This window comes from Nyctibius grandis, chromosome 3, assembly GCF_013368605.1.
Source record: "Nyctibius grandis isolate bNycGra1 chromosome 3, bNycGra1.pri, whole genome shotgun sequence".
NCBI classification, from domain to species: domain Eukaryota; kingdom Metazoa; phylum Chordata; class Aves; order Nyctibiiformes; family Nyctibiidae; genus Nyctibius; species Nyctibius grandis.
The window spans coordinates 80380912-80395046 of record NC_090660.1 but is presented as its reverse complement, the minus strand read 5'-3'; the positions used below and the strand labels follow the sequence as shown (position 1 = coordinate 80395046).

Genomic DNA, 14135 nt, shown 5'->3' with positions numbered 1-14135 from the left:
TCTAACAGCAAGAATGAGTTAGGTGCTTTGTGGTTTATAATGAGAAAGAATTATTTCTGGTGTTTAGGAAGCCAGATCAAGGAAGGCCACTGGAAGAGAATGTTCAAATCTCACTTCACACCATCAAACAGGTCTTTACAGCTGTAGTTCTTTAGCTAAAGATGCAGGAGTAAACCTCTTCTGGCTGGTTATGTTTCCTTCCAGTTCCATCTCTTCAGCTTTGTGCTGAGAAAAAGAGATGTTGGCTCTGTGACAGGTTTCATTCAGCAGCTACTTAGGCTTTGGTTGGGTTTTTTTGTTCGTTCGTTTTCTCCTGCTCTCTGATTAGAATGGTTCATGGTGAACTAGAACAAAGAGGAAGCCAGCCTGAGGGCCATCATGGAATCTCAGTGGTGACAAGAGATTTTGCAGACTCTTGGCACATAAATGAATTTCATCCAGAATGAAGGGAAAATGTATCTGCCTTCCTCTGAAGAGGGTGTGGTGAAGCAAACAAAAGAGGCCAGTAGGAGGAACTTCCCCCTAAAAAGAGGACAGAAAAGAGGAATCCATCTCTACTCATCTCTATTTAGCCAAAAAAATCAGGAACCCAAACCCTTATTATGATTTCTGCTCACATAAATCAACTTCACAGGAAAAATGTAACTGCTGCTTTTTTTTTTCTGCTTAATCATTTAATCAACAAAACAGCGCTCTAACCTCATGAAGGAGAGCAAACCCAGATCAAGCTTAGGTTACATCATATGCCTTACAGCCGCCTTAAAAAAAAAAGAAGAAATTATTTACTACAGGTATCACAGTGAGAGCATCTATATAAACTACACTCTCTATATAGTTGGGAAAAAGCAGAGACAGAGAATCAACTTTTATGATCACACTGATTTAAATATCTGGTATATTTTTCAAGGTGACTGAGGAATGCAAATCTCGTCTCGCAAGTCAATTAAAAAAACCTGTCCTTTGGAAAGAATAACGAAGTGGGTTCTCTCCCAGCCACTAGGAGAAGACAGTGGATGGTCATCACATCAGGTCTGGTGTACTTGAGACCAAAGACATCACAATATTTATAAGGTTGAAACGATGTTACCTATTCCTATGCTATTTTAAGACATTTTCACATTTGGCTACAAAAATGTGTGCATCACAAAGTTTTACTGGCATATTAGCTTTATTGTTAACAAGTGGCAAATTAGCATTAGGTGGTGATTTACATTTATTAATTAAAACATAACTGACAATTTAAAATAAACATAATATACCAAATAAGATGCAAACAAATCCAGGAATTCTGAAAAAAAACCACTGGATATTCAGAAACACAAATATTCGACGTACTGAGGGGCAAGGCAAACACAATAAATGCAATGCTGACAAATCACCTCAAATGCACAAAGGAACACTTTATTTAAAAACATGGAACATCAATAAATAAACTTCAGAAGATACATAGTAAGTATGATATGAAGGATGAACACCAAGAGTTAGAGCAACCATATAAAGTAGGTATTGTAACAGTCGTAGAATACTCAACACTTTACAGATCAGACCCAAATCCATTCACACTTCTGCCAGAAATCCAAATACAAATATAGAACTATGGTAAACCATGCACTATTATTTAGAACTTAAGGTCAATATTCAGCTATATTAAACTGAATATTTGATTTGCTGACTCAAAAGCTAATGTTCACATTGGAGAAATATGATTTCCCTATTGATTACTTTTGTAAAGAAGAGACACTAATTATTTAAAAGAAAATCTGAATAGCCTGTTTTCTGGCAACATGAAATGGAACGGAGCTAAACAGGATCCTCCAAAAATGCATATTCTGGAATGACATAACCAAAAAAACCCCACCAAACAAACTAGTATGCAAAGTAACCTCTTACACTGTGAATATTGGAAAGAAAGTATCAACTAAGTAATTGGTGAATACAGTTAGAGAATCTTTCACCTAACATTTCCTCCACCACCACAATTAGGTAACTCAAACCTTACTCAGCGAGTTGGAAAAAAACCCCCCAGCAACAAAACCATCACAAATTGGAATGAGCTGTACTTGAAAGGCAATACAACTATTTTCACCAGAGTCACCAAAACTGATTTCACCAAAGATGAAAAATCTACCCTGTCATAGAACCCATATATATTCATAGCTTAGTTAAACTGAAAAGAATTAAAGTGGTAAAAATTGCTCTTACAGAACACAGATTTGTCAGTCGAGATTAAGAAAAACTTGTAACAAGTTTGTTCTTTGCACATATACAGTCTATGCAATGGAAACTAGCACTTCTTGAGAACTTTGCAATACACAGACAATGCCATTTCATTTTATACTCAGACTAATTACATAGCCTACATCAGTGTGCACTGCTACACACCTTGTTTATTTAAACTACTGCAGTCATACCTCCTTCTACTGATTTGATAAGCACGTATCATGAAACTGTTCTCTTTGCACACTGCATTTCAGGCATTAACTCTCAGTCGCAATGGTGAATTAGGAGCTAGTCTCTCTCAGGTGATAAAGAACTTCCATGATGCTTGAAGATTGGGTCAGGTTGTAAAACACACTTTGGAGTTACTAGGCTGTGAACCTCGCTACCTGCAGCACACGTGGAAGAGCTTGAGCAGCTGCTGCCTGCAGTGCTGCACGAAGAGGATCAGTGCCCAGAGCACCATGGAGAGCTCCCCAGACACCGCCGTTCCCTTCCCGGCCAAGGAACCCAGCAGGTTGAGCTTCTCAAATCTGCTCAGGGGAGTTTAATGGCTCAAGTCTCTTTGGCAAATTTCAAAAATTTCATAGGTACAAGCTGAAATGGTGGTAAAGCACCTCCCCCTGCCCACTTCCCTGGAGTGGTGTGTAAGACTGAGGATTTAACTTTCTATATAACCATATATTTAAGTTGATGTATATTTAGGGATTCCAGTTCTGAAACTACCTAGGGTGTGAGTACCATGCATAAATATAAAACTGTGTAAGATACATCATATAAAGATTAAGCCTTATGCTATGTTGTTTTTACTAGTGAAGCTGGTATTTTTTTGTAACTCCATTGCACTTACATCAGTATAGTTTCAATCATCGTGTGCTCCTTTCTGGCACAGAGATGTCCCTTGTAGCCAAACAGATAGCCAAAGAAGCAGAATGGGAATGCAAACACCCTCATGCCAGACCTCAAAAACAACCTTCTCCTCGTTTCTTTAGATGAAATTTTACCTTTTGACTTTTTTTTTTTTTTTAAATGTAATGGAAGAACCTTAGTAAGCACATTAGGAAGATAGAGTAGCATACAGTAAAAGAAAGTCTGTCATAGGGTCAGCCATTGGTATAGAAATCATTATAATAATCACATCAATGAATTTCACTTTAAATGGACAGTAACTACATTAGTCTACTGTCTAAGACTTTACAATCCTCCAGTAGCATTCAGTCCTGTTCTGTATCTATTTTGCTTTAATGAAACAACTTTTAACATTTGTATAACTTATGAGTTCTCACAAAATACATGTGTGCTCATGTGCACACCCCATATATATATATATATATATATATATACACACACACACACACAGAGAGAGAGAACTGGAAAGACAGATGCTATATGGAGTAATCGTATCATCTAATTCTACACATGAACTCTTAAGGAATTTATGTTTTTAAGTTAAAAATCTGTCAACAAGGCATCCAGGAGATGACACCAGCTAAGTTTAGACTCATCAGTGTAGTGCATCAGCGGTGCATAGTTAATCTAGGGGTTGTATCTTCACAACTATCAATATTTTGCCATCTACAACTACCTGAAGGGAGGTTGTAGTGAAGTGGGAGTTGGCCTCTTCTCCCGGGCAACTAGCGATAGGACAAGAGGACACAGCCTCAAGCTTCGCCAGGGGAGGTTCAGGTTGGACATTAGGAAGAATTTCTTTTCAGAAAGGGTTATTAGACATTGGAATGGGCTGCCCAGGGAGGTGGTGGAGTCACCATCTCTGGATGTGTTTAAGAAAAGACTGGACATGGCACTTAGTGCCATGGTCTAGTTGACAGGGTGGTGTCAGGGCAACGGCTGGACTCGATGATCCCTGAGGTCTCTTCCAACCTGGTTGATTCTGTGATTCTGTAACTATCAATATTTGGATTCTTGAGACATTTTGGAACATTCTCCTTTCAGTATATGCATCCATGGGTTTTCCTCCCATGAAAACCAAGGCATAAAGGCAGGGAGGAAGACTAGGGCAAGAAGGTTTGGACCTAGGTTGTTAATAAATTAAATCTGAGAACTTCCTGACACATGTAATGTACCTAAAGATTCAAAATTCAGAGTCCATCTCCCTTAACAGTCTATTTTTTATTTAAATATAACAAATTTGTTTCCCATATTCAGTTCTGCAGGTGCATTATGAAAACAAATGTACTATTTCCTAACAAACATTCCATTGAGATGGAATTACAGCGATCTGTGCTGATAACCTGTGTAATACAGTCTCTGGTCTGTAACATCAAAGACTTTAGAAACCTAAGTCATTCAGTACCAAAACTAGTTGATAAAAGTGTAAAACATACTAGGTCTCCAATAGTCTCACTTACAGTAATAAACTGCATATATTTTCATTGTCTGCTTATCTTTATTGTAGATTCAAACACATCGACATTATCCAATGTTACTATCAACAGTCATTTATGTTTCAGTAGACCTTCTTGAAAGGCCAAATGAAAAAAATCAGGATATCTTTTTAAAATTCTTCTTTCAGTTCAGGTTAACTCCCTGTCTAGTCCTTGCTATAAACCATGTAAGTGTAAATAAAGTAAATGATGTGTCACTCGAGTAATTTACTAAATGCTGCATTGGAAGCAAAGAGTTACACAAACAGCTCAAAAAGCAGAAATTACGGTAACTGTATATGGATTGATTTAAAACTAGGAAACCTGCCACCTACAATTCAAAGGAGAAACAGTCAATGTTTTTTTTTCTACAGTTACAGAAATCCTAGAAAACGTGGAAGACATTTCTTCCCTTACTAAAATTTCCCTTTGTAGAAAGCGTTTTCAATAAATGGTAAAACACATTTTTCCAGCTGAAACAGGAACTGGAAATTCATCACGTCAGATAAAGCAACTGGTTCCTCAGTAGATTCACTAACTGATCAAACCTATTCTGGACTTGTATCTTTGCTGATGGCCACTCAGCTTGCAATACTTCAGTCTGCAGACCTCCAGGGCCCAAGTCCAAAGCAAATTTTCTAAAGCAGGCTTATCCATGCAAAGGATGCAGGATTCCAATGTTTCCAAGTACAGATATGAATGTGCCCAAACATGGATCCTGGAACCTAAACTACCTAGAACATAATTTGGCTAAGATTTGTCAGTTCTAACTATCATTACCAGTCATCCATCCTACCATGCTCAGTAGCCAGCTTACGCAAATTCTAATAAAACAAGACTACACTGAACGAAGGATAATTTCTAAAATTAATTTTGTATAAAAAGTGTTAAGACAATTCTACACCATTGAACTAATTCTAAAATATCAATAGTTTGTGGCCTGCAACATGACTACATCAAGTCTCTTAAATCTCTTATCCTCCAAGCCTGGTACCTGCTTTGGAAATGCTTTTCTTCAGTCATGCTTTCTGCAAAATTGGCCCCATTGAAAATAATCACAAGTTTCTAAAATGCAAACAATGATCATAATACTGTTATGGAACACTACATTATATTTTGCATAAGTGACAAAGAAATTACATGAATTGATACTAATAGTGTTTGTGAGCTGAAAGTAACCATTTCTGACAAGAACAGTGTATTTATTGTGGGAAAGGCACAATTAAGTTCTTTCAGATTGTCCTTTCACGTGTAACTAAGATGGTGCCAGTACTTCACAGCAAAACTTCACAAAACAAATTACTACATCAGACACAAGTTAAGTGATTCGGCTTGTGAATGGTTTTAATATCCTGTGTAATTTATAAAAAACCCAATAATTTCCAGGGCCTGACCCTTTTTCCCAATGAATTAATGTGAAGTCTGTTACTAACTTCAAGAGGCTGCTGTTCAGAGCCCAAGAGTACACAAGATTGGGGGGGGAAAAAAAAAAAGGTTAAAGGTAAAAAAAGCTGTGCTATTTGCACAGGAATAAATAAAAACCAGTCACTACTTACATCAAGTTCTACTGTTCTAATAACATACATTTCTGTGGAACTCTTTTTTGTATTGGATACACCAAGAAGGCTGTTTTCAAAATAAGAGTTCAACATTTAGGTAGGATAAGCATAGACTTTGTCTCTCCTTCAGGAAATGAGGGAAGAGAAAAAAGGAGCGGGACCTTTGGAAACCTTTAAATACAAAAAGCACAAAACTTTTAGATATGCTAGTCATGGTGAGGCACAGGATGAGGAAGACAAATATTTCTGAACTAAAGGAACTTAATAAAATGATGATATCATATTTGTCCTTATAACTACATAAAAACAGAACATGTAAAGCCACAAACAAAAATCTTGTTTTTCTTCTTACATGTGAACAGAATTCTCAGGTAGTTTTTCCACTTTGATTCTTTAAAAAATCCTAGGAAGTAACTGGAAAGTCCAATTAGGATATTACTGTTAAAAGTGTTTAAAGGGATCCAGACTTTTTGCACTTTTAACTAGGAATTCACAAGGAGTTGCTCACATTGTTTTCACTAAGAACATAGCATCTAAGTTATGTCACATATGAAGGAAATGACTCCACAGAGAAACTTATGAAGCCTAAGTTCTTCATGGCTAGGTCCCTATAGGTAAGTATTAACCTACATAAGTGATTTAAATAATCCTTTATCTAATAGGATTTACAAGAAAAATAACATTGAACCACTTCTGCTACCTAAGTTAACACATTTTTACCTTAATTTTAAATATTTCCAACAGAGATTAGAGTATTTCCTTGAATGGCATAGTTTTAGGTACCTCCTGTTTTTATATACAGTATATATATTTGTTTATAAATAACTGTGTGACCAGAAGATTGCACTCAGAAAATTACAATATGATGTTTCAACGTGTTTGCAGCATGAAGTCTAACTGGAAGGAGTGCTCTAGCTTTCCATGCAGCAGTACATAGCAGATGCTTCTGATTTCTCATTTTCTTTTTGCTTTTAAGAATGTGTTCACACAACCATTCTTCGAATTCCACACTCACAGCAAAACTTTGCCCATTCCACTGGATACCTTGTTCCACATTCATGGCAGAACTTTGATAACTGCACAGGTGAATTTCCTTCACTGCTTTTTGAACTTCCTCCATTGACTGAGGATGGGTAGTGTCCACTGTCATACCCAATTTTACTGTCAGACCTGAAAATCCCCAGATAAAGAACATTCTGTGTAACTCAGTTCAGTATTACTGATACACAATAATTTTAATCCTTGCAGTGAATTACTGCTATTGTTACTGTCATTTTCATGCTTACACTTCCTTTTTTATTTACAGTGGTATACCTTATAACTCTAGCCAGACTCCCCTACTTATGTCCAGATACCCACCTTCCCTTCCCTGCAAGAAAACAAAAACCACCAAAATTTTAGGAGCAGGATCGAATATTTGATTCACTAATTAGATTAACTAGAGTGTTTGAAAACTTAAAAGTTAGATTGTCAAAACAAGAAAGGCTAAAACAGCAATACAATTTTTATCCTACTCTTTAAAAGGGCAGACATCAGACAATTTGTGTGCTTAGCATGCAAATTTCATTGAATTTCAACTGAACCACTCACTTCCCATTTGAAAGACATTCACCTATTTTTTCAACAGCTCCTAAAGGTTTTTGACATTTTTAAGTCTTCTGTGCACACCTGAGACAGCTGATGACAAAGGTGTTCCATTAAATGATAAATATGCAAAATATAGAGTACCTTAAACATGCCAAATAATATTGACCATGAGTTATCTATTAACTGCAGAGAACAATATTTTCCCCAACTTCTTTTGTAATAAGTACTCCCCTTTAATGAAGGTTCTATTGCTGACAAAATCCACAAAGTTAAAAGCTACCTTGAGTAACTGTCTGAATTGCTAGTTTTTCTTTTGTTTGTTAGAGCACCCGTGCTCATGGTTCTTGCCACACTAGGAGGGGTTGATGTCCGTGTTTTTATCGCACCTCTAAAATAGAATAAATATTTGATGAATTACATACACACAGAAATATATACCAGAATAAGCATTTAAAAATGATATTAAAAGAGTTCAACAATCTACACACCAATTAATTGTATGAAAAATATAACCTATTTCCTAACAGGAGCAGACAGAAGAGCTTTGACATGAACTTGCATGCTTTGGACTGAGTATGACTTGAATCTTACAATGACAAGCTCAATGAAACAGCAAGTCCCTTCCTGTTCCTGTGTTTCACTTGCTATCACACCAAAATACAGGTAGATCCTGCACTACTAGTTGTTTAATATGTTCTAATGTCTACCTTGACAGACTAAAAGTCACTTCTTAGGACTCATGGGGCTTTCAGAGACATAGAGAGCACCTGACTGCAGGTCTTAATAAAAAACAGAAAGGATAATATATTATCAGTATTTTGTGACCAATATGAAGTAAGTCAGAAGACTTCTTTTTTTTCTTCATAGCCACAGCCTTTATTTAGGATGCATACTTCGCAGGTAATGCTGTAGATCCTCTTTCTTCAAAGCATAAATACTATATTTATAAATATAAATAGAAGGAGAAGAGGAAATAAAGTCTATCCAGCTGGGCATTGGGGCCTATTTTTTTTCTAGCCTGTCACAGGGTTCTTAAAGTTGGCTTCAAGAGTATAACCACATGGCTGTGAAAGCTGCTCTCCTCAAGACTCATGGGTTTTATGAGAAGCCAATATGCAATTAATAGCACATCCTAAACATACAAAACATCTCACTGTTTGCTTTGATGAGGAGAGAAACATCAGAATCCCCTGAAAAATCTGAGTAGCACTAAAAAAGAGACAGGAGGGGGCATCCTTCTATCGTTAGTGACTAAGAACAGAATTTTTCGTCATCACTCAGAAGAATTACTATTTACTGGGATTTATTCTTCTTTGGCAAGACTTCAGTGACTATGACATCTTGTGCATGACTCACCAAGTTTTTCTCTTCTCATTCTTGAGCACCGATGCATAAATGAAATCTAAGTTGGGACTGGCTCATGGACAGTTAATTAAAACAAGACTCCATTTTAAAAATTAGTCACCAAGAGCCTAATCAGCAACAAAAACCCAAAAGTGATTTTTTTTCTTCCCTTCAGATAAACCTAACTGCTCCTTTCAGAATTATGAACAACTTAGTCTTGGTTTGGTTTTCAAAGTATGTGTAAGGAAATGCATTCAACTTCAGTAACTTCAAATGCAGCACTGACACAACTGAGGAACAACAAAATAACTCCTGAATTTTAGACACGTTGCATAAAACATTTCTTCCTTCATGTTGTGAGTGGAGGCTAAAGATGGCTTTTCCAGTTCTTCCAACACTTAAACACTTAAAAGTGTTGGAAAAGTGATCAAATGATTAAGCACAAAAGTGGAAATTGGAACTAAATTTAAGATTAAATCAAGTGAAACAATATCTAATTGAAGTATTCAAGTTTAATAAGAATGGCTTCTACATGCAACAGGTAGAGTGGAACCATCAAAGATTCTGGCCACTGGGCAGAACATCAACCTTCTCCATTAGTTTTCCTGTCTGCCCTTTTATTTAGCAAGGAGATTCTAAAGATGGTTAATAAAAAAAAAAAAAAGCAGTGCTTTTCAGTCTTCACAGTAAGTCATATCAGAATTAAAACCTATTAAAAGTTATGTCAGTCTTTCACAAGTTACAAAATTCCAGGATAAAAGTTCTAAATGTAACCTGAAATACTGTTACAAGTATGCACAACAGTACAGATGCTAAATGCTCTGTCTTGTGTTATTTCCCCTATCTCATTTTACACTGAACGGAGACTTTTCCTTATAATTGGGTAAAATTCATTAGAGCTCAATAGTGGAATAAACATACTGGACTGTTATGTTACTTGTTATGGAAGCTAGGAAAGCACATAAAGAAAAATTCAACTGTAGACACAGAAATGGTATGGATCATCATGGATCAGGGATGATCAGACAATAATACAAAGAACAGAATTGTGCCTTAATTCCTGTTCAGAGAACTCAACGTAATTTTAAATAATTTTTGCAGAAGAATTACTGACTCAAGTTTTCTCTGAATTTTCAACTTGGGACCAACATACTACTTTTTCAAAACTAACAGCATTAATTTCTTAAACCGAAGTCTCTTCAAGGTGTACTTTGAATCAATAATTTTTGAACATAATACTAGGAGTCCTAGATATTTGAAAGAAATTAACATGAAAAATTGTCCACTATTCTTTTCTGTATTTCAACTGTTCCCTTCTCTAAAATATGTATAATATACCCTCATCCCACTAAGTACTCTGAAAATTCACCTGATGCTTTAATACTAGGTGTATACTAAAGAAATTTCCCAGAAATCAGTGACTTAACATGATTTTTGTGTTGTCTAGTACAGCATACAGGCCACTGATTGAACCAGGGGGGAAAAAAAAAAATCTAAATATTGAATAGCCATATTGAAAGTGCACTGTCCACCCTGTCTATTGAGGGAGGCAGAGTCCCAAGAACAGATAAAACATCATTAAAGGTTCAACAGGACATCTTAATTCTGAAAAGTTTAAACATAGCATTCTGCATAATTTCTGTAGATTTTTTCCCAATTAATTTTCTAAAAATACAGAAAAAAATCAAATCCATTTTCACACTAGAAACTTTATATGAGTCTTATAATTAACTGCAATGATTTCTGCCATTTTGATGAGTATATCTACAGAAGTAGCAGGCTGCCACTCCACAACTTCAATCATCCCAGACCTATACACATAATTAGCATCAGGTTTCATGTATATTTGATGATAAATCTTGAAATTGCATCCTTAAGTTGCAATCTGATCTCCAGAGACAGATATCTTCCAAAAAAGTCAGATGTTCTTGATATCTCAACTTTTGTCACAACAGCTTGGTCTCTTCCGATCTGTCCAGCCCTCTGCCACTTCTATCTACTTGTACAGTTCTGTGGTTTTTTGTTTGTTTGGTTTTTTTTTGTTTTGTTTTGTTTTTTGTTTTGTTTTTTTTTTTTTTCTGCTTGGTTGGATTTTTTTATTTGTTTTGTTTTTGCAAAGGTATATAAATCCATGTTCTAAGTTGTACCACGTGAAGTATTAGGGGAGCGTGACAGCAGATGAAGCTGCGTACTAATGCCACCTTGAACTCTTAACATTTGAACATACCTTTGAAGACATTTATTATCCATTCTCAATTTCAAAAGAAATAAGATTGAAGGCGATCTCCCCTCCTAAAGAAGCTCATGTTGTACATCTAGTTGAATTACCACTGCTTGCAAAATGAAAAACTGAAAGAAATTTGTAAAAGTAGCTTGCCTTTTTCTATTTACACATTCACAATGTAGTTGGATTTTGCTATAAAATACTGAAATACCAAGCTTGCTTCCTGGACAGGGCGTTTTCAGATATTCTTGACAGCTATCACTGTCACCCACCACAGCTCATAGTTCTGTGCAAAATCATAAATAAGTTCCTTATGACTAACAGCATGCATGCCAAAGTCCAGCAACCTTTGCCATAAACTGTAACCATCCACGCTGCTATGCTGAATTTAACAACAGCTAGTAGCTATTCACATTTGTCCAGTGCTGTTGGCACATAATATATTGAATAACCTCCTGCAAGGAAGCTAAATTTAATTCACGAACCCAGTGGACATTTGAATAAGAACAGCAGTGATGTTATGAAGAGCAGAGTAAATGCCTAAACTCTTAAAGAAGTTCTCTCAAGAAGAAAAATCAAATCACTGCTCTATGGATAGGGGTTATTGTAAGCATGTTTAGTAACTCACTAAGCCAAATTTTCAACATCTTAGTAATGTTTTATAAAATGAAAAACTGACCTAATTTTTGATGGTTCACAGGATTTATAGCTCTAACCAAGGAACAACAACAATAAAACAACAACAACAATAAAAAAAAAATCTGTTTGTCTAAGAAGAGCTTCCCCCCTCTTCATTCCTTTTGCTTCTTCAAATAGAAACTCAAGTTCAAATATTCTGGCCCTGTCTCAAAGATACTTCAGCTTTCGTTACAACACTAAAACAGCATTAAGAGATTTAAACACATTTCTACTATTTAAAGCATTACATTCCATGTACATGTCACATAATTCATGACTAATTTATCTTTTGCAATATGCTTTAAGGTATTGTTCATGATGAATCAGCCCATTTGAATTTGGCATCTTCCAAATTATATCAAGGGGTTAACTACAATGTATTATCTATTCCCTTTTTAAAAGATTGGAATGCCCTTTCTTCCAAACTTAATCTTAAACTTGATGAATATTCATAAGCCTTTATACAACATAAGTAGGACTTAATAAAAGACTTCACCTCTCATTACAAAGTCTGCCTCGCTTACTTTCTTGGACAACCACAGCCATCTTACAGAAGTAGGAGATAGATAAGTATTTGACTTTAAGAGAATAAAATTACTTTGTCATAGAACACTTGCCTGTAAGGCAGATATTTGTACAGTTACAAGGCTTAAATGCTTACTTCAGCTTTACATCGTGCAAATCCAGTTTCATCTCAGGTTTACAACGGCAGAAGTTCATTACTCTCAGTCCATAATCAGTCAGTGACAGAAGAAATCAAATCTGAGGAAAGTGTTCACCCTTCCTGTCCTACTATGAAACTGTTTACCTAGCATGAAACAGATACTTATACCAATTATATTATATACTCTTCTCCCACAGCATTTATATTGAAGACATACTGGGCAGCAGATGTCTGTCAAGGTCACACTTTTACTATTCCAACGCTTTAGAGGAACATTTCTGCAAAACAGATAAGCCACGCTGATTTGTAATACTTACTTCTTTATAGGCAAAAACTCATTTGGTCTTTTGATGGCACTGTCTGTTTTTGTATCAGTGTCATAAAACCTTTGCACATCTCTTCCAGTTCGCAGTGGTGGGCCTAACTTGTCCATCTTACTACTAAAATATATAAAGGGGTATTCATAAGGAGAACGCTAGATTGCTATTTAAGTTATCGCAAAAAAAAAATTAAAGTAGTACTCACAATTAAATATTTATATTCCCAAAAAATTTCCATTGACTAAAAAATTATACAAATCAGACTTTAATAATCCAGCAAACAAAAGGGTTCTTCTTACTTTAAAGAGGAAAGGATTTCATAGACTTATATTTGGATTAGGTTTCAAATGCATTTTTAAAAATCTTTTTTAAACAAAACAAAAAAACTAATGCCAGTTATCCTCACAGTCTGCACAATGCACTCACATTCGGCCTTTTCTCTCTTAAGAACAGCTTTCATAATGTCAAACTTATCACATCTAGAAAAAAGGGGGCTCATAATTACAAGTCACAATAACTTTATTAAGATGTTACAAAATAAGAGAGATGTAAGTCCAAGCCTCCTTAACTGTAGAATTAGCAAGAAGGAAATTTTTTCCTTTTTCTTTTTTTTTTGGTAAAGGCTGAACATTGTGCCCAGAGAGAATAACATGCCTTCCATTTTCTTTTCTTTTATGGAGATTAGAAAAGAACAGAGGAAAGCCTTAAAGAAAACCAACTTTGTTTTAATACCAAAAACCCCACTCACAATAGACAGTACTATACACACAGGCAATACTTTAATACTTTTTTACTATTATGGATAACATTTCCAAAGTAAAAAGAATAAACTAAAAATAAAATTTTAAAAACATTAAATAAAAAAAAACCCCAACAAAATAAAACACACCACCATCCCTCCCACGCATCATCATAAGGACAATTGTAGCTTTTGAGAAATCACAACTTATATTAGAAAAATCAGGTGTTCAAGTTCAGTTCTGCATTTTTAGCATCCTAAACCATACAGTAAAACCTGCAAAAAGCCCATTATATCTCCACCCCTACCTCAACAGTGTAACAGAATTTTCTTATTTTCATAAAAAGTCTAGTAAATTAAGCCTTAACTGGAAAATTACGACACTTAAAGAGTATTTTTATTGATCTTTCTGAAATTAA

General features: G+C 35.5%; 1 protein-coding gene across 3 annotated transcripts in view; it reads right to left on the bottom strand.

Annotated features, from left to right (window-relative positions):
* Window positions 1–2656: 2656 nt before the first annotated feature.
* The window catches only part of ZC2HC1A (zinc finger C2HC-type containing 1A), a 40170-nt gene continuing 28691 nt past the window's right edge, over window positions 2657–14135 (bottom strand). For 2 of the 3 annotated variants that reach the window (XM_068396468.1, XM_068396470.1), the window contains 3 exons: window positions 12975–13097; window positions 8028–8135; window positions 2657–7330 (listed from right to left, as the gene is read on the bottom strand). In XM_068396468.1, the coding sequence (XP_068252569.1) occupies window positions 7144–7330; window positions 8028–8135; window positions 12975–13097 (418 nt within the window). In that variant the 3' untranslated portion in view covers window positions 2657–7143. The remainder of the gene's footprint in view (window positions 7331–8027; window positions 8136–12974; window positions 13098–14135) is intronic. The other variant, XM_068396469.1, reaches the window with a different exon arrangement.